Consider the following 21,081-nt stretch of genomic DNA (forward strand, 5'->3'; position numbering starts at 1 on the left):
CCGTGTAGGGCTACGAAAGACACCTGTCTGAAACCTTGAAGAGCTGCTGTCAGTTGGTGTAGACAATACTGAGCTATGCACCTGCATTCTGTTTCTGAGGCCTCAAATCACACGTTAACATGTATGGCAGAGGTGTACTTCACTTATTTCTCTACAACAACAAAAGAATTGCATTGGGTTTGTCTTTGTGATGGTATCATTTTGTGGTGGCCGTTTTACCCAAAAGAAAATCACTTTGGGTCAAATCACTGGACAATCTAGACTTTGGCATAAGCAGCTATTTTACATACACATCTGAAGACAGGAAGTGGCTATCAAATTTTAATATTTGTCTTGTCTATTATATAATGTTGCGCATCCCCCCAATCTCCAAGTGGTGAGATTTCAGGGGTCCCTGCACTCCTCCACGGTTTGGTTTCCTTTGGAGAAGAAGGTCAGCGGAGACTGCAGTGTCTTTATGAAATATGGTTTGTTTATTTACACACATTCCAACCTGAGCTTAAGATGGAGGGGTTCAATGCATCAGCAGTCCAATATCCAGCTTTTCCATCTGGGTTGCAGGAGGCACCCCAAATGCCATGGTGCAGAGAGCGACTCTCTCTGCCTGCCTTCAGTCTCCAAGCATTCTCTAGACACACTCAAACTACAAGCCTCTGCTGGGCTCCAGGAAGGGGGGGGGGATCCTCTCCTGAAGAGTTTCAATGACAAAAGGGTCTTCCTGGCCCATTCACCGTTGCTAGGCAACTGATAGACCCATTATCCTACCTGGCCAATCTATTTGGTTAACAAAGGGAATTCATCTGGCCAGCAGAGCCAGCCCCAAGGCATGGGATTCCAAATCAGAGGCTGGAAAGGGGACCCATAGGAACCATCCATCCCAACCCCCATGCTCATAACAATAATGTTAACATCGGTAGTATCTTCCAGAGCTGCTGCTGTTCATAGCTCTTCCTTACATTCAGTCCCTAAGCAAGTGTTTTTTTGGGAAGGGGGATTATTATCTTATGCTCTGTTCATCATTAATAATTATTATTTATATTTGTTATTATTGTTTTACTGTGGTGATTTTAATGTTGTTGTTGACTGTATATTTTAAAAGGTTTAATGTAATGGATTTCTATTTTAAAATCCTGTTGCCTGCTTTGTGGAGGATTTCCTCAAAAAGCAGCATATAAATCTCATGAATAATTAAATATATAACATTAATTAAGCGGTCAAATGGCAAATAATGTCAGTCAGAAAATTGTGCTTTGTCGATAATCCTCAAAATGAATATACACGATATTTAAAGAGGTGTGGATTGCAGTATATTTTGAAGTCCTTGTGATCTTCCTTTACCCACTTTGAACTACAACCGTATGCTCCATCTTTAAGATTCAGAGATGTGTGTGGCATAGGCAACTGCTCCTAGTGTCTGCCATTTTACTTTCCCCAATGTGTTCTGATGGCTTATCATTTCAAGACATTTGGGAGACAACAAATTGCGGCTGAAATTGTTACAACAAAAATAGGAACATAGGAACAAAAAATAGCCACAGGAAATAGTGGCTGCTGGAGAGGAGACGGTCTTGCTGTGTACCAGAAGGGGGAACCAGCTCTTGCTGCTGCCAGAGATGGGTAGTGATGCAAGAAGGCATAATTTTCCCTTCTGCCCTGTATTCTTCACATGCAGCACTGTTTACGTTCTGCTGCCATTCATCTTCTGCCCCAAACTATGTAATTCATCTTCCGCCCAAAACTACGTCATTCATCTCGCTGTCTTTTGTTGTGAAACTATGCAAATTATGTCATTTAAAAACTTAATTGCATAATTAAATTACATCAATTACATAAATCACATAATTACTTTGTCATTACTTTACTCTGCCTCATTCTTTTCGACACAATGCAAACGGGGAAAAAATGTAATCAATTATGTGTCCTTGGTGGACTGAAAGCAGCAACAACAGTGAATGTTATCAATTGTATTTGCTGGCTTGATTCCTGTTCCAGACATCAGATGAATCAGCAAACGTCAGCAATTTCTGCTCCCATCTTTGTTTTCTTCAGACTTCTCTGACTTCCCTAGAAACAGGTAACCCTCATTCCATGCCTCAATGCCCCAAATGGGATCAACGTGCACAAATGTGCCCATTTGTTCTTCTCTGCATTTAGTCTGGGACAAACAAAAATGGATTCCGTTTGGTTCAATTTCCCATTCATCCCAAAACAATGCACACCCTAATCTCCATAATAAAGCTCCCAAGCCACTCAAATTACTTTCATCAAAAGGCACCATCTGAAAGTCCGTAGTTTATTAGAAAGTTCCTTAAAACTGTTTTTGTTTAGGGTATCTAAAATTCCTCACTGCATTCAGTTTTCAGGCTCAGGGATGTACAAAACTCTTTGTGACATCACAGCAGCTAAAGGGATAATGATATCTGCCTTCAAAGCTCCACACTAATATCAGAGCAGATCAGGCAAACCTTAAGAAGAGTAATCTTAAGGAGGAAATTAGGGGGCAAGGAGAAGATTACAAGCAATCAGAGGACAAGGAGTTGTTTATGGAATGCCAAACTCACAAACAAAAAGAAAATTTTGGCAAGACATCTGACAGACCTGAAGCCTTTCTCCTATGACTGGAAAAGGGATCAGTCTCTTCCCCATAGTTTCTAGTCTCTAATCAACTGCCACTTTTCCTTTAGACCATGTTATTTTAAAAAATAATTAATAATTAATAAAGTTAATAAATTAGCAATTATTAAATTAAACACCAGGAAGTAGCTATATGCTTTGCATTAGGCATAACATGTCGTTGGGCTCTCAGTGTAGAATTTCAGACTGGGGACAACATGCCACTCAGCCCTATTTATGTGGGTTCATAGTATCACTGTCCAAAGGTGACAAAAATGCACAAAGTTATTTGAGAGTCACTGTATTTCATATGGACTGCCTTTAAAAAGTGTTTACAAAAAACTACTGGTGTTTTCCTAAGCACAGTATGTGATCTTTGTCCACTGCATCTAAACTAAAGAGCATCTATTCTCTGGGAGCTGTATACCAAAGTGTATCACCCTGTCTTCATCAATAAGCAATGGTACCACATGAATAACAGTGTTATGGCTCACCGGAATGCTGCCTTTCTTTGCTTTTTTTTTTTTTTTTTTTTTAAAGAAAGCATTAAGAAAACTGTAAACTCCTAGGTTAATTAATGGAATTGACAACAGTAGTATTACAGGCCGCAGGAATAAACCCAGGCAGCTCTGCTGTATTTTAAAGCCAGAGATGGGCTGCTCAGATTATATGGAGTCTATTAACATATTTAATTCATCCAGTACTCTATGGTTTAACTATGTTGTTTCTGTGGAAAAACATTCAGCAAATACCTGGGGTCTACAATTTTATTTGGTACCGATACAATTAAATATTTGCATCTGAATGCAATTCGAGGCACAGTCCTGTTCAGACAGAATGGCCATTACTTGCAGAAGGATGAATACTGGGCCTTAAGTGTTTTCATTTTGAAGCAATCTGCATGTTTCTCTGCATTTTTCTCTAACCTCGCTTTTTGCAGATGATCCGTTTACAGTCACCTAAATGATCAATGTGATTGTTACATTTTTTTCTCCAACCCACCATTATTATCCTTGTAATAATTTAGCATATAAATGGAGGCCAAATTATTCTGTCTCCTGTCCAGATTGACAGATGAGAAACTGTTCCTTAATTTTCAAAGAGCGGTGTTGATGAGTTTCACCATCTCACGGAAGACGGCAATGGATTTTTCAGCAGAGAAAGTGTCAGATTGATGAATTTGCTCTGATGACCCCTTCAGAAAAGTAGATGCCAACTCCAGTGGGGCACCAGAGTTAGCAGCAAGTATTTAAATAGATAATAGGTAAAGATTTAACTCTTGAAAGGCACATGTGGTTTGAATTGAATATTTCTAATGCAAATCAGAGTTTTGCAGGCTCTCTGTTAATTCATGTACCCTTAGGCCAGCCTTCCCCAAACTGGTGACTACCAGGTTATTGGACTACAAGTTCCATTAGCCCCAGCCAGCATGGCCAGTGGTCAGGGATTATGGTAGTTGTCGTCCCAAACATCTGGAGGTTGGAGGAATCTGCCTTAGGCAACTTTTCACATTATGCTGAGGCAACTCTGGATTTGCCACTGAGTGTAGTCTGCATATAAGCTTGCAGTCAGTCATGACTCCACAATAAGCGTACCTGAACAATGCATGTGTGTGTCATATTCACACATTTTATTTTTAAGTGAGCACCTAAAATGCTTCCAGATGACCTATTTATTGAGCATTTCATCCCTGTTTGTTTGCAGGGAGATTGGATTATGTTGGCTATTTAATGAGTATTCCCAATTTGTTTGCAGGGAGGTTCAGTAATGCTAGCTATTTAATGAGCATTCATCCTGATTTGTTTGCCGGGAGATTAGATGTTATTGCATCAAAGCAAGCAGTACCCCACTTTCTAGTGCATTTTTGCATCATTTTCCTTATTGCAAAAAGACAGATCTTTAAGGAAAGTTTGTAGTACAGGACCTATCAATCAGTATATAAGTGTGCAACCTGAATTTGCCAGTATGTGATTGAATCCCACCTGAAAATACTATCATTCTGGAAACACCCTATGAAAGCTTACTGTATGGGGTCCCGGTGCTTAAATCAGAGTTGCGCCAACTATCTGTGTGCAGCTTCAGTAGCTGCACTCCCCAACCCATGTACTCTGGCAAAGGCCCCATTTCTTTATATACAACAAGTGTGGGGAACAAGCTTGGTAGGGCTGATGGGAGTTGTAGTTCAGAAGGATCTGGAGGGTCCAAAGTTCCCCACATCTGATATACAACTTAAATAACTGGATTGGAGACTGTGGCCATTATAGCAGATGGAAAAAGAGAAGAGGGGGGAATGAACAAAAGAATAGCCTCTCAGTTTGTTAATGCATTAAGTACCTTGTCAGATGATGAGCAAGAAAAAGGGATTGTATGAAGTTTCCTTTCTTCCTGCAAAATGCTATTTGCTTTTTATTAGACTGGATTTTTTTAAAAAGTGAAGGCTATAATTAAATTGAGGTTTCTACTTTTTTCAGCCTCTCATAACTCTCAAATCAACTCTTTACCTTAGATTCTTTTAAAAGGCCACGTTTGGGTTTTTTCCATATGCTTTTAAATTGCAAAATTATCTACTCTGTTGTTTCTATAATCCAGTAGAGAATGTAATTGGGGTTCCAGGAGCCAAATTCACTCCTGAGGTAAGCAAGTGCTACTTCACAAACATTGCACCTGGTTATGACAAAGCCCAGACATCTATCTTTGTTGTTGCTTCTGCAGCAGCCATTTGTAGTAAACCTCCCATCCTTTCATTCTGAAATAGGCTTATTCACACTGAAGTGGTACATCTGTGGGTGGGCTGCACCAGTTAAGACTATAGGTGGGGTCTCACATGGTTGAATGCTCCTCTAAAACAAACACCCTGCACGTAGAAAACTAGATGTTAGGCATAAAGGCTCTAGTCAAGCTTTATTATACAGCCACAAGAGTGGCTGTATACTATAGCCAGCATGGATTTTCCACATTCCGCCATGTTAAATTGAAAATACCCTCCCACATCATTCTGCTGCTTCCCATATGCTCATTTCAAAACAAAACCTTACAAAAATTATAGTCCTGAACTGTGAAACACTTGCTTAGCAACTCTCTAAGTTTTCATGGTGATACACAAAACACTCAGGGAAAATCTAGAGTTCAAAGTCTAAAACAAGAGGGGGGGGGAAACCCAGGCCCCTGTTGGACTTTTTTCTGTCAGTGGTCTCATAATTAATTAAAAATCACCCATGTTCATTGAGTACCTGTAATCCTGTTAGTGACCTTGCCCCATACTCTGGCCTTCATCTTCTGTAGTCTAAAAGTTAAAAAAAAAACCTGGCTGATTTTTAATTTAAGAAAATTAACATTGAAATCAATGATAAGCACAGGCATGCTCAGTAAGAACCAACTGTCAAAAGCCAGATTCACTGACTTGGTTAATCAGGGGGCCACATCCACCCAAGACATTTTTTCCACTTGAAACAGTCATGGCTCCCCCCAAAGAATCCTGGGAAGTGCTGACAGTTGTTAAAACACTCCTATTCCCCTGACAGAGCTCCAATGGTCAGAGTGGTTTAACAGTCAGCCCCTCTTCTAGGGATTGTAGCTCTGTGAGGGGAATAGGGCATCTCCTAGCAACTCTCAGCACCCTTCACAAACTACACTTCCCAGGATTCTTTGTGGGAAGCCATGACTGTTAACAGTGGAATAAATGTCTGGTGTGGATGTGGCCAGGGACAGCTTTGGTTTAAATTCATGTGGGAGACTATATGTATCTGTTGTAAAATAAAAAGGTGGGTGAAACCTCAAAAAATGATACTGTTAACAATGTTTTCCTTTTGGAAAGGAAAGGGGCTTTCCCTTTAACCAGTGCCCTCCCACCCAATCTTCTCCCCTCCGTCCCTTCTTCCCTTCCCCTCCCCTAGGTCAGTTTCACCTATCATAAGCATGATTGCACAGGAGTAAATCCCACTGAACTCAAAAACCATGCAAATGATCAGACCTGTCTTTCCTCTATCCCTCTCCTTTCCCCTTCCCCTCTCCCGTACCCTTTCTCCCCTCCATCCCCTCCCCTTCCTCTCCCTCTCTCCTCTTCTGTCCTCTGTCTTCCTTTTCTTCCTCTTCTGCTCCTCCCCTGCCCACTCCAGCCCTCCCCCTCCTCCCCCGTGGTCAGTTTCACCTATCCTAAGCATGAGTGCATGGGAGTAAATCACTGAACTCAATAAGCATGCAAATGATCAAACCTGCCCTTCTCCTCACCTCTCCCTCCTCCCCAACTGCTCCCATCCCCCTCCTCGGTCAATTTTATCTATCCTAAGTGTCAGGCCCAGGATGTGACTCAGGAACCAGACCAACGGCTGTAGTTAATTCGTGTTTTATTAGGGTAATGTCCAAACAAAGACTGCGTTTTCTCATGAAGCAATACAGGGATACAGGTCCTGCGGCATTGGGAGAAAGTTGACAGAGCAAGGGACTTCTTCCCGCCTGTTCTTTAAGAAGGGGCCAAACGGGCACGCAATCTTTCGCTCCTCCTTAACTGCCCCTCAGGTACTGCCCGCCTTCCCCCCCTTCTCTCCTGTCTTTTCAGCTGTCTGCGTGTGCGCGGTGAGGGGGGAAGCATCACCCCCTCCTCTTCTGAAGTTTCCGATTCCAGGATGGGGGATAGGGGAGGGGCTGATGGTAAACTGCCTCCCTGCTTTTCGGCTGTGAGCAGCCCTCCCTCTTTCCCCTCTTGCTCTGAGCCTGAAAGAGGAGGAGGCGTGAGAATGTCCAGGGAGGGCTCAGGCTCCCCGTTGCTAAGCGACCTTATCACTGGCAGTTCCTCTGTTTCGTCTTCGCTCCAAAGGGGGGAAGTTCATCCCCCTTCCCTCTGCCATCCATCCGAATACTCTTCTCCCAACTCTCCGGGATCCAGCTCCCCAGGATTGGGACCCCAACTCTGCCTTCCGACACCATCCCCCCTCCCAGGCTGTGCCCCCCTCCCCTTGTCTGGCTTGGGACGGTGGGGAAAATGTTGATGGAAAAGTTTTACCAATTCTGGAGCATGCACATCAGCTGCATCTTCCCATGATCTGTCAGCCAGTGTCATCTGTCAGTGAATCAAGTACTGCAGCTTGTGGCGTCTGATCCTGGAATCTAAGATCTCCTCAACTTCAAACTCAAGCTGCTCATTTACCAGGAGTGGAGCTCCAGGAGGTTCCTCCGGCCGTAACTCACTGGGAGGGGTGGCTTTCGTTAAGAGGGATCGATGGAACACAGGATGTATTTTAAACGTGTCAGGCAGCTTCAGTCGGTACGCCACGGGATTGATTTGAGTTTCTATTTCGAAAGGACCCACCCTCTTGTCTTGTAATTTTCTACATTTGCCCGGCATCTGGAGGAAGTGGGTGGACAGCCATACCTGGTCTCCCGGTTGAAGGGGGGGGCCCTCCTTCCTGTGCAGGTCAGCAACTCGCTTGTACTCCGTTTAACTGCTGTTTCAGTGTCTGTTGCGCCGCTTGCAATTCCTTAAGGAAGTTCTCAGCTGCCGATACCAGCATTCCTTCTGAGCTGCTTGGAAAGACTTTAGGATGGAATCCATAATTAGCGAAGAACGGGGTTTGTTGAGTGCTGGAGTGCAGAGAATTGTTGTAGGTGAACTCTGCAAAATGCAAATATGATAGGACACATAACTTCGTAAATATCTTTCCAAAACGGCGTTCAAGCGTTCTGTCTGCCCATCTGTCTGGGGGTGATGGGCGGAGGAGAGTTTTAATTCCGTCTGCAACTGTTTCCACATTGCTCTCCAAAATTTGGCTGTGAACTGAGTTCCTCGGTCTGAGACTACGCTGTTTGGCAATCCATGCAGCCGGTAGACTTCTTTTATGAATAACTTGGCCGTTTCTTTAGCCTCTAAGGCCCCTGCACAAGGAAGAAAGTGTGCCATTTTGGTAAGTAGATCCACCACTACTAAGATGGCTGTCATTCCTTGGGACTTGGGTAGATCAGTTATAAAATCCATGGAGAGGTCCTTCCAGGGTTCGTGTGGGACAGGCAACGGTTGTAACAGTCCTGCTGGTGTCCCTGTTTGTGTTTTTGTCCGCAGACAGACAGAGCAGGACTTTACATAACTCTCAATATCCCGACGCATTTTAGGCCACCAGAAGTCCTTGGCCACGTTCTGAATGGTCTTGTAAATCCCAAAGTGTCCCGCTGTGATGGAATCATGACACTGGCGTAGGATTCTGAGCCTTAATTCCCCTTCTGGCACATATCTGGCGGTTTTGAACCATAACAGTCCATTTCTCCAGTGAAAGGTTACTTCTGAGTCTTGACCTTGTCCCGTCTCCTGCTGATATTTTAGCATGTCTGCATCTTCTTGTTGTGCCTTTTTGAGTTCCTCTTCCCATGAAGGCTGGCATACTCCCAACGTTAATTTCTCTGGCAGGATTACGTACTGAGGCTGGTCCTCGGATTCACTTTCTTTGTATTGTGGCTGTCTGGATAAGGCATCCGCTCTCTGGTTTTTGGCTTGGGCATGGTAAGTAATCTGGAAGTTAAACCTAGTGAAGAACTGGGACCATCTTATCTGTCTCTGGTTCAGCTTTCTGGCGGTTTGGAGGCTTTCAAGATTCTTGTGGTCGGAGCGCACTTCAATTCAATGAGAGGTCCCCTCTAGGTATTGTCTCCAGTTTTCAAAAGAGTCCTTGATGGCCAGCAGCTCCTTCTCCCAAACTGTGTAGTTCTTCTCTGCAGGCTTTAACTTCCGAGAGAAGTACGCACAGGGGTGCAGCTCCTTCCCTTCTTGGTCTAATTGTAGCAGGACCCCCCCGATGGCAAAATCTGAAGCATCTGCTTCCACTACAAAAGGGCGGTTCGGATCAGCAAAGCGCAGAATGGGCTCAGTAGCAAACCTTCTCTTCAGCTCCTCAAAGGCCTCGGTGGCGTTCTCTGTCCATTGAAACTTCTTCTTCCCCCTTAAACAGTCAGTCAGAGGAGCTGTTAATTTGGAAAACCCTGGAATGAACTTTCTGTAATAATTGGCAAACCCCAAAAACCGTTGTACATCCTTTTTGGTGACAGGTTGGCCCCAGTCCAATATGCAGCTTACTTTCCCTGGGTCCATCTCCACGCCTTCCGCTGAGATTCGATATCCAAGGAAGTCTAGAGACTTGAGGTCAAATCCACATTTCTCTAATTTAGCATACAGGTGATTTTCTCTCAGTCTCTTCAACACCGTCTTCACATGCTGGTTGTGGTCTTCCTGGTTCTTTGAGAACACCAGGATATCATCTAAGTAACAGATTACATACGTGTCCAACAAGTCTCTAAACACGTCGTTCATGAATTTTTGAAAAATTCCTGAACTTCCACAAAGCCCGAACGGCATGACCAGGTATTCATACTGTCCGTAAGCGGTCAAGAATCCTGTTTTCCATTCATCTCCCTCCTTCATTCTGATCAGATTGTACGCTCCTCTCAAATCCAACTTCGTGAAGATTTTTGCAGAGCGCAGTCGGTCCAGCAACTCTGAGATCAGGGGCAGCGGGTAGCTGTTGGGGATGGTGATCTGGTTCAATGCGCGATAGTCGTTACAGGGTCTGAGTTCCCCCCCTTCTTTTTCACAAACAATAGTGGCGCTCCAGCAGGGGATTGTGAGGGGCGTATGAATCCTCGCCTCAGGTTTTTATCCAGGAATTCCTTCAGGGCCTCCCTCTCATTCTCTGTGAGAGAGTAGATTCTCCCTGATGGGATGCTGGCTCCTGGCACTAGATCAATCGCACAGTCGTAAGGGCGGTGGGGGGGGTAAAGTCTCTGCCTCTTTTTCATCAAACACATCTTTGAATTCTTCATACTTTGGCGGCAGGGTCACTTGCTCGATCTCTTGCACTGCCCCCGCTAGGGTGTTCTTGATTCCTTCAGGTTGACAGTTCTCCTGGCAATACTGTGAGGTGAACCACACCACCGCCTCCTTCCAACTTATTTTGGGTTCATGCTTTGCTAGCCAGGGCATTCCCAGAATCACCTCAAAGTTCGAGAGATCTGACACGTATAGAGAAATGAACTCTTCGTGCCCAGGGATTTGAAGTTTCACTTCCTCCGTGGCTTGTGCCACCCCTCCTGACTTCAGGGGTCTCCCATCGATAGTCTCCACAGCTAGGGGAGCGTCCAGTTTCCACCAGGAAATTCCATGACGCTTGACTAACTTTGCATCAATAAAATTTGTGGAGGCTCCACTGTCAATTAAGGCAGTGGAATTAAACACCACTCCTCTGGAAGTTGTAATCTGAATAGGCAAGACCAACACCCCCTTTGAGGGAGGTTGGATCGTTGGGGGGCCTTTATACAACGCTGCACCCAGTCCACCGGCCTGCACGTGGACTGGGTGTTCTAGTTTCCCGATGGCTCGGCTTTCCCCCCTTTCAGTCCACAGTCTCTGGCCACATGGCCCGGCTTTGAACAATAAAAGCATAAACGTTCCCGGCGTCGTCTTTCCTTTTCTTCTTCCGACAGTCTTGGCCTAGCCCCTCCCTGTCCCTCAGTTGCATTACCTGCCATCCCTGCAGTGGGAAGGGTCTTGTTGCGGGATGCCGAGGCTGAGTATCTCGGGACCTCCTGCTTCCTTTCCAGGCGCCTTCCTTCCATCCGGTGATCTATCTATAGCCGGATGAGCCCTGGTAGGTCAGCAGGGGGGGTGGTCCTGGCCAACTCATCCAGGATTTCAGCATTTAATCCACTCCGGTACATAAACATCAGGGCGGCGTCATTGTAACCAGTTTCCTGGGACAGAATTTTAAAAGCGTTAGTGTACTCGGAAACAGTCCCTTTAGCTTGCTTCAGAGCGCCTAGTTGCCGCGCTACTGTTTCAGCCCTTTGCGGGTCTTGAAACATCTCGGTCATCTCCTGTATAAATCCTCTGTACCTTCCTAAGACAGTATCCTTTCTCACGAGATACGGAGTCACCCATTTTGCAGCTTCTCCCTCCAGGAGGCTAATCACGAAAGCTACTTTAGCCCCATCGTATGGAAATTCCGTGTGCCTGACATCCAGATATAACTCACATTGAGCCATGAAGGTTGCCAACTGATCACTTTGTCCCGCGTATTTTGGGGGCAATCCAATGGGAACCTTTACTACGGCAGCTGGAGGGGCTGTTCGCATCTGGTCTATCGTGGCCTTCAAGGTTTGATTATCCGTCTTCAGCGCCTTGACTGCTGCTAGCAGGGCTTGAACATTCATCTGCAAATCAGCTACCATAGTCCTCAAGAGTTCCACTTCTTCCATCTCAGAAGTGGGGTTCGTCCCCCCCGCTGCTCCCTTTGACATCTTGTCCCAGTCAAGTGAAGAGAGCGTTGAGGGTGATTTAGGTGGCTCTGTCAAGCTGTCAGGCCCAGGATGTGACTCAGGAACCAGACCAACGGCTGTAGTTAATTCGTGTTTTATTAGGGTAATGTCCAAACAAAGACTGCGTTTTCTCATGAAGCAATACAGGGATACAGGTCCTGCGGCATTGGGAGAAAGTTGACAGAGCAAGGGACTTCTTCCCGCCTGTTCTTTAAGAAGGGGCCAAACGGGCACGCAATCTTTCGCTCCTCCTTAACTGCCCCTCAGGTACTGCCCGCCTTCCCCCCCTTCTCTCCTGTCTTTTCAGCTGTCTGCGTGTGCGCGGTGAGGGGGGAAGCATCACCCCCTCCTCTTCTGAAGTTTCCGATTCCAGGATGGGGGATAGGGGAGGAGCTGATGGTAAACTGCCTCCCTGCTTTTCGGCTGTGAGCAGCCCTCCCTCTTTCCCCTCTTGCTCTGAGCCTGAAAGAGGAGGAGGCGTGAGAATGTCCAGGGAGGGCTCAGGCTCCCCGTTGCTAAGCGACCTTATCACTGGCAGTTCCTCTGTTTCGTCTTCGCTCCAAAGGGGGGGAAGTTCCTCCCCCTTCCCTCTGCCATCCATCCAAATACTCTTCTCCCAACTCTCCGGGATCCAGCTCCCCAGGATTGGGACCCCAGCTCTGCCTTCCGACACTAAGTATGATTGCAGGGGAGTGAATCACATTGAACTCAATAAGCATGCAAATGATCAATCCATTCTCAGCAAACTTGCACAGGATCCCATTTCTTACCTCCTGAATTAAAAAACAGAGAAATTCACTAATAGGCAAAAAAAAAAAAAGCTACGCTAAAACAGGATTAGCACAGCACTTATCTTGTTTCTGTTATTTGGGCTGATTGCAGGTGTTGCCACCATTCACCATATGCTCAGAGGCACATGTGACCAAATTCTTCCAAGCTACACAGGAAGTGGATTGGACTGTGAAAGACCAACCCAAATTGAGTTTGCATTTTTACAAATTTGTAGGTTGGTGCAGTATCTCAGACAGTAGGTTAGGTCTCCTGCTCCCCTGGTGCATTCACTATAGCTACCCAATTTCCCTGCTTTTTAAAGTTTGATAGAAATATCTCTTGGCTATGGATACATTCTTAAACCACAAGGGTTTTTTTGCCTGTTAGTGATTTCCCTATTTTGCATGTACACTGAGTTTTATGGAGAAGCATTCAGGCATGCGAGACCCCACCTGTAGTATGAAATGGTACAACCCAAGCACAGATTTGGCACATGAATAAGGACTAGGACATAACATTTGTAGCCAAGGGAGAGAAATTACTCACAGCAGAATCTCATTCATTACAAAGACCAGAGGACATTTCCCTCCCATTTCAAAAAGGCAGAACAAGAGGACTCAAAAGAGACCTCCCACCACCAAAAAGAACCATACTCCAGAAAAGAGAAGGATGCAATATATGAATATATATCTTTATGTTTCTTTATTTTGAGGATGGTTTTATTGCTTTTAGCACAGTGAAAATATTTGAATAACACTTTAGTTGCAGAGGCACATACATTCACACCGCAAAGCAAACAACCAAGCAATTCACATTTGAGTATAGCAAGTTTCCAGCTACCTTTTTATGTTTTTGTTTTTACATTTCAGAGAAAGTCTCCCACCTAAAGATATATCCCACAACAAAGAAAACACTGTATGTACATTACAATGATGGTAGCTTATAAAGTCCTAAACTAGTGAAGACCCAATGATTGAAGAAACAACTTTCACCAGGTTGCCTGACTTTTGAGATCTGCAGGACCAAGCATTCTTACCACTGCATTAACAGATTTAGCCCACCAGGTGGGGACATGAAATAGGTATAGTCTGTGGGTAAGCTCCCAGCTTCATCTAGAGCAGCCTTTCCCAACCAGTGTGCCTCCAGATGTTGTTGGACCACAACTCCCATCAGCCTCAGCCAGCATTGCCAATGGTCAGGAAAGATGGGAATTGTGGTCCAACAACATCTGGAGGCGCACTGGTTGGGAAAGGCTGATCTAGAGCCTAAGGTAGGCATGAGGAACTTTTAGTCCTCTAGATGTTGCTGAACTACAACTCCTATCATCCCTTGCCATTTTCATGCTTGCTGGGGCTGATGGGAGCTGTAGTTCAGCAACATCTGGCAGGCCAAACCTTCCCCACATCTGGTCTAAGGCCTCACATATAAGATGCTAAACAATGGCAGGACATGGTAAGTATACAAATACAAACCAAGATTGTGTACAGTTAATCAGTCTGAGTCCAAACCATGATCCAGGAGCAGCATCAGAAGATTACAATCCAGGAGTCAGCAAAGATGAGCTGCACCAATCTAGGCAAGGCAACTGAGGGACCAAGAGATCTGCATAACTCCAGCAACTAGGAAACTCAAAGTAAGGGCTGATATAGCCTGGCCTCCTATGACATGCCTAATCCCAGCTGCTGATGTTTAAGGGTGTTCTAAAACCCCTTCTTCTTGAGGAGTACCCTTACTCAAAAGGAGTCCTTTATACTTGAGTTGCACAATTACTTTGGGCTTGGCCTGTGATCTCAAGGGCTGGTGGGTGGCTCAATCTTCCCCATGCAACTCCACAAGAGATTTATCTTCTGGCACTCAGACTGGAATCCACCTGAGGGCCCCTCAAGACAATCTTTTGGACTTGGTTCTGGGGAAGCTTCCCAACCCAACTCTCAGGATCTTCAGGGCTAATGATGGGGAACTCTGCCAACTCCTTCAAGACTGCATTCACTGGGAGGTCTGGCTTGTCCTCTGAGGTATTGGTGTTCTGCTCTGAAGTATTAGAGGAATCTAGCTATTGAAGTACCTTCATCTTTTATTTTGTGTTACTAAGGTCCATATCTTTGAAAAATTGATTGTAGTAATCCTGGACTTTTCTTTGCTCCTCCCCAACAGCTGTTATGGTTACTTTTGCTGCTGCCACAGCAAGTATTTCACCAGTTCAGGGTGCCATTGACACTTTTGCCATTCAGTTTACAGAATACTCATTTCTTTCATGGATTTCTTGCTTGTGAGGGAAAATCAGGGAGGGAATTTTTATGCTTCTGTACATTTTCACCCAGAGATGTTGACAGAAAATGTTTGTAAGATTTTGTAGATTTTCCCTAGGCTGCAGAGCTCCTGTTTACGTGTGCTAGTGATTTATTTTCAATGTGTAAAGCAGGGTTGGGAAACCAATGGCCCTCCAGTTGTTGGATTCCAACTCTCATCAGCCCCAGCCACCAGGGATGATGGAACCAGAGCTTGGAAAAGTTACTTTTTTGAACTACAACTCCCATCAGCCCAATCCAGTGGCCATGCTGGCTGGGGCTGATGGGAGTTCTAGTTCAAAAAAGTAACTTTTCCAAGCTCTGGATGGAACATGTAGTCCAGCACCATCTAAAGGGCTAAATATTTCCTGTCTTGGATGTATAACATTGGGCATCCTCAGTGCTTGAATTAGACTTTTTTAACTGCTGTCCTTTGCTGCTCAGATCCTTCACATTCTTTGCTTCACAGAAAGAACAGGGATGGAATGGTTAAAAAAAATCACTGCTTTGTTCAGTGCAGTTGCTGTGGTTATTTATCACCCAAGATCTCCTGTCTAATTAGATTTTGTATATTCTATTTCTAGCTGCAAATATTGGAAGCTCTCCAACTGGAGCTGATTTTGCTGTCATTGGAGGTGAGAATACAATTTTCCCTGAACCAAGGCTGTATTTCATAGAACTTTAAAAGAAACAAAATAGGACTCTACATCTTTGCCTAGAAAAATAAGTATTATAATATACACCTAGTCAGCTTTTCTTCTGAAAAATCAGTGTAGTGATGCAGTATGTCTCTGTTAATAGCCTGGGGAAATGTGATAAACCATTCAGGCCAAACCTGAAAAGACATTCATGAAACTGTTATACAACAGACTTTCTAACACAGGGTAGTTAGGGAGTGTGGGGTACCACAGGGTGACTGGAAAAAATGTATGTTCTGTATATAAAATCTATCTGTGTAAACGTGCATGACTCAGGGCCTCCCAAAGTATGGGTTACAGGTTACAACCCCTCTGAGACTACTCCAGGCCCATTGATACCAGGTCAGAGATATAGCAGGGAGAGTGAAGAGAGATTTGGCACAAGAGATGTTTCAGCACTTGCGTAGATGGCGGAAATAGTTCAGAGGTGTACCAGGCAGATGTCCCCTGAAAGTTTCCAGGTTGGCGGGGGGCTAGGAAGGCTCTTGTAAGTTTATAAGATGTCATACTTAATTACTTCATTACATTTGATAAATGCTGTGTTAAAGGTAGGAAGAAGGTCTGGAGTGCATAGTCCTAAGACTACTGTCAAAGTGCTAAAGGCTAGAGCTATTCACATTCAGAAAATCATAGCACTTTGATTCCCTCCCATCCCCAAAAAGAACCCTACATAAACCCTGTAATAGTATGGAAGATGAATGTATCCAACTACATCATACCCAGAGTAGACCCGCTGAAATCAATGGAGTTGGCTAACTTAAATCAATCTCAGTGTTTCTGCTCAGATTCTGACTTAGCTGGGTATAACCCATTGTTACTGCTTTTCTGACAGAGGAACAGACTATAATTTCTAATGATTATGACATTTCAAACAAATGATGATGATAGCAATCACAGCAGTAGTACTGTTCAGGATTTTGCAGGTGAGAGAAAATAAGGAAGTGAAAACCACTAACTGAGATGAAACAGGTTAAAACTTGATTCGGGGAACATAGCATAACACACTAGCTATTCAGACCAGTATGAAGGGGGTGGTTATAACACTTCACATTGCAATATCTCCAGGGAGACTGGCATGAACTGCCGATCAAGATGTCCCCCTGACAGAACTCAGCGCAGCTAGGAGCTGCACCCAATAAATTACTCATTTCCTCCTTGGGAGAGGTAGGTGTGCAAAAGCTTCCCCACTGGAGTCACCTGTAACCCCTGTTGGTTGTACCAGACTTTCATGATAATTGATAGCAGTCCCCCATGGGCTGCTCAGTCTTATGAGTGTCCTTACATTCCCATCCTCTCATTATAAAATCCATGTGACCTCAGGGCCATGCCTCTGTGTCGTAGGACTCCAGATGATACTGGCCCAAAGCCTAACAATATGAGGCCTCTCCCCACACACAACTTCCCTCCTCTCTCTACAAGCTTTTCCATGCATATTACCAAACAAACTATCTGAGATTATCAACTGGCATTAAGAAAATCATTCCTTCACTAAGCTTTTCCATTGATGACACTACCATGACAGAAACTTGCTACAGCAATTTCACTATATTCCCATTAGCACATTGTTGTTCTAATTCGTTGTTCACTTGAAATACTATTTCTCCCAAAAGAAGCATCTAAAATGTTAAGATGTATTATCTGGGTCTTTTTATTTCTATTGTGTTTGCTCACTTCCTTTCTATACTTGCTAATTTCAGTAATTCACCTGGTGGATTCCCTGTCATTAGTGCAAATTAGTGAAGTTCTGCTGTATTTCCCTTAGGTTCCATCTCCCATAACTTTAATTTCAGCTTCCTACAAGTTACTAGGAGGAAAATTGAATTGTGCTGAGTCCCTGAGGCTTATTAATACTGTACAACATCTAAAGAGCATTAAAGTCTATTGCATTTGGGGAGTCCATCATGGTCCTTAAAATTGATGAATTCCCCATTGGAGTCGTGTTATTATACTAGATGCAACATCTTTGCAGGGGCAATTTTCTTTTTCATAGCAGTAACTTTGATTCCTGGAATCAGGCAACATAAAGCTCTAAGGGTTTCTTAATGCTTTAGATTAAAGTGTACTTTGTACAGGTAAAGTGGTTTTCCACACCCATTACAAAACCAGTGTGTGCTCGCTTCAGGATCCCAGATATGGAGATTGCTTTAGTGCCAAATACAGTGCCTTGCAAAAGTAATTAGACCGTTGACCAGTGTCCTCATATTACTGAATTACAAATGGTACATTGTAATTTTGTTCTGTATGATATTTTATTTTGAAACGCTCAAACTCAAACTCAATTATTATAAGGTGACACTGGTTTTATATGTTATCTTATTGTAAGGTGACATTGGTTTTATGATAGTTGATTATCAAGCTACATTTATATTCAGGTAGGTTGGGTAGACAGTAGTTGAAGGCCTATGTTTTTAAGCATTGTGAGAAATAAAGGGTAGCCCATGGTAGAGTTGCTTGAGGAATTTGATTTTTGCCAGTTCCAATAAACTGATATTTGATCTGCACCTGCAGGATGAATGTGCTGATCAGAACATAGTTATCCATTGGATTTCACACTTCTCTGAATTTGAGAGTCAGTTGTCAGCTCAAAAACATCTCAAAATGCATTAAAACTGCACATTTGGAGATAATATACAGTTAGAAATGTATACTACATGAGAAAATGATGTTCAATGTGCATTTAGAAATAGGTATTTTGAGGTAAAATACCTTTAGAAATGTGTATTATGTATATTCTGGTTTCTCTTCAGATAGTAAATCTTTCACTATGTGTATTGCATGAGGAAATGTGTTCAAAAGCACATATTTAAATATGCAATTAAATAAGAATTTTCATGCAGATTTTTTGTTTTAAAAAAATGCACATTAATGAAAAAATGGGATGGAACAAGAGTTATGAATGAACACATGTGAAACTGACGCAGACTGAAAACAGCAAGAGGGAGGAGGAGGGGGGACCCCAAGATGCCGAAAAAAGGAGTTCTTGAGTAGGAAATCCAAATAGATTTATTAAAAAGGAAGAAGCCCAACGCATTTCGGCCACTCAAGACTTGGCCTTCGTCAGGGGCTATAGATAACATCATACAATAATCCATTTAGTGGCATAATCATATCATATCGTACAGCATATGATCATACAATGTAATGGGAAAAAGTAGATAAATACTTACATAACGAATCTAAAATGTCTATCACGAACTATTTTATATGCAGAATGTGCATGTAATCTCTACACCAATTCTCTGCAATAGAAAATTAACCATGTAGCAGCAAAAGCTGAGAGTGTGGGATTTTATACACTCACTCGGATGCCTGTTAGCTGTGAGAAAGAGGAATTTGCCACAGCTATGTCCAAGGGATCATCTCTGTGGTGTGAGATTCATAAAAGGGGAAGGAACTCCAACTCCTCATTTAGTCCACTAGGAACAAACGTTTTTAGTTCTAAAATCCATTCTAATTCTCTCTTAAGTAGAATCTGAGTGTAGTGCACATTTACTTTTTCTAACACCCATTCTGCATGGTCATATGCTGTACGATATGATATGATTATGCCACTAAATGGATTATTGTATGATTTTATCTATAGCCCCTGACGAAGGCCAAGTCTCGAGTGGCCGAAACGCGTTGGGCTTCTTCCTTTTTAATACATCTATTTGGATTTCCTACTCAAGAATTCCTTTTTTTGGCACCTTGGGGTTCCCCCTCCTCCTCCCTCTTGCTGCTTTTGGATGCTATCCACCCCTGTTGTTTGCAGACTGAAAACAGCCTGGCATGTCCATCCCCAGTCCACTGGCAGTGCCATTGGCAGGAGTGGCTAGGACATAGCTGGTGAATGGGAGGCACAGTGCTGCTTCCTCCGTCATCCTGTGCTTCTGATGCTAGCCAATTCTGCCACTGTTCAGCCTCTCACTACCATCTGCCACACTTCATGATTTGCCACTGGTTCAGACTCAAGCTTAGCTGGGGAGCAATGGAACGAGCCCATGACAGGAATGGAGCCTGATTCAAATAGCAAAAGACCACAGAATCTTGACACAACTCTGTGGCCAGAACCAAGACTCGCTCAGAGTGCTCCAAGCCCCATTTCCTATTGAAAACTATGGGAGCTGGAAGATCTAGAACACACAACTGACAACATGTACACACCAACAATTTTACCAAAATTTAAAGATGTTGTTTTCTGATTTTTGTTTTGCTCCTTTTTCTCAGTCCTGGCTTCATCATCACAATATCAAAGCCCCTTTCTGATGTGTTGTTGTTATGCATGTATGCTTTCTCTTTGAAGGCTTCAATGGAAGCACCCTTCTATGTAAAACCAAAACAGAGCAAAAAAACCTTAGGCAATTTGAAATTGTTAATGAAAGGAGAAATTCAGATGTTTCTTCCTCCCCATAGGTGTCATTGCAGCTGTGGCTTTTGTCTTGATTTGCCTCTTGGTGGTGATGCTGAGATACATGTACCGGCACAAGGGCACCTACCACACCAATGAAGCAAAGGGAACCGAATTTGCCGAAAGCGCAGATGCCGCTTTGAAAAACGACCCTACCCTCCATGAAGCCATGGATGACAGCCGGAAAGAATATTTCATCTGAGAGCAAAGGCAACCTCACTGAGACATACTTAGTCATTCTCTCCTCCTTCCCAAGGGAATCAATCAGAGACACGACATCAAAAAGCATCAGGATATGGAGATTGCACAGAGGAGAACAAGGGGTCTAATTGAAATATTGCCGCTTGCCCCTGAAAAGGACTAAACACCAGATCCATGGCTGTTTATTTGATTAGCAGCACAGCTCAGTTGAATTATCAGATCAGGAGAAACAAAAATCTTAGGATGAGTGACTGACTGATAGCAGATAACAGCATCAAATGTCAAACCTTGACATTTGGCAACAAATAGCAAGTACTAATGGAAAGCATCCTCATAGACTCATTGATCCAGCCTTCACTGATACGATACCTGAAAGTTAATTTTAAGTGGCAATACAAGAAGTGTTGTGATGCATAAAACAGAGGATCCTGGCACAAAGACTCCTGTGCTGTAGTCTTGATATCTTGTTTTTCTTAACATGCATAAGCTTGACAGTGTGAACATATATGTAGGTTTGTTTTCAGGAGGCTGTTCTGATTTTTTTTTAAAAAACAAAAGGATCTCAAGGAAAATACTAGGAAAATGCTGAGGAAAGTTTTCAAATTAAAAGATTTTATTAAAGGATAGTTATAGAAGTGTCATAAGACTCCTCTGCTGGAAGACTAAATTGGTTTGCTAATTGGTTTGCTTAGGGTGACTCATCGCTTTTTAAAGAAGAGCTGCCCTCCTAAAGCTCCTCAAAGATTTTACATCTGCCTACATGTATCTGGCTCCACCTGCTTAATTCTCAGGGTTTTCAGACCTACAACTGCAGCACGGGTTTGTTGAAACA

At 43.5% G+C, this 21,081-nt stretch overlaps 1 protein-coding gene across 3 annotated transcripts in view; it reads left to right on the forward strand.

Moving 5' to 3' along the window:
* GYPC (glycophorin C (Gerbich blood group)) overlaps positions 1-20,873 on the forward strand; it is a 44,124-nt gene extending 23,251 nt beyond the window's left edge. For 2 of the 3 annotated variants that reach the window (XM_061609198.1, XM_061609197.1), the window contains 2 exons: positions 15,548-15,598; positions 20,054-20,873. In XM_061609198.1, the coding sequence (XP_061465182.1) occupies positions 15,548-15,598; positions 20,054-20,250 (248 nt within the window). In that variant the 3' untranslated portion in view covers positions 20,251-20,873. The remainder of the gene's footprint in view (positions 1-15,547; positions 15,599-20,053) is intronic. The other variant, XM_061609199.1, reaches the window with a different exon arrangement.
* The last annotated feature ends 208 nt before the right edge of the window (positions 20,874-21,081 follow it).

This window comes from Rhineura floridana, chromosome 2 (genome assembly GCF_030035675.1).
Source record: "Rhineura floridana isolate rRhiFlo1 chromosome 2, rRhiFlo1.hap2, whole genome shotgun sequence".
Lineage (NCBI taxonomy): Eukaryota > Metazoa > Chordata > Lepidosauria > Squamata > Rhineuridae > Rhineura > Rhineura floridana.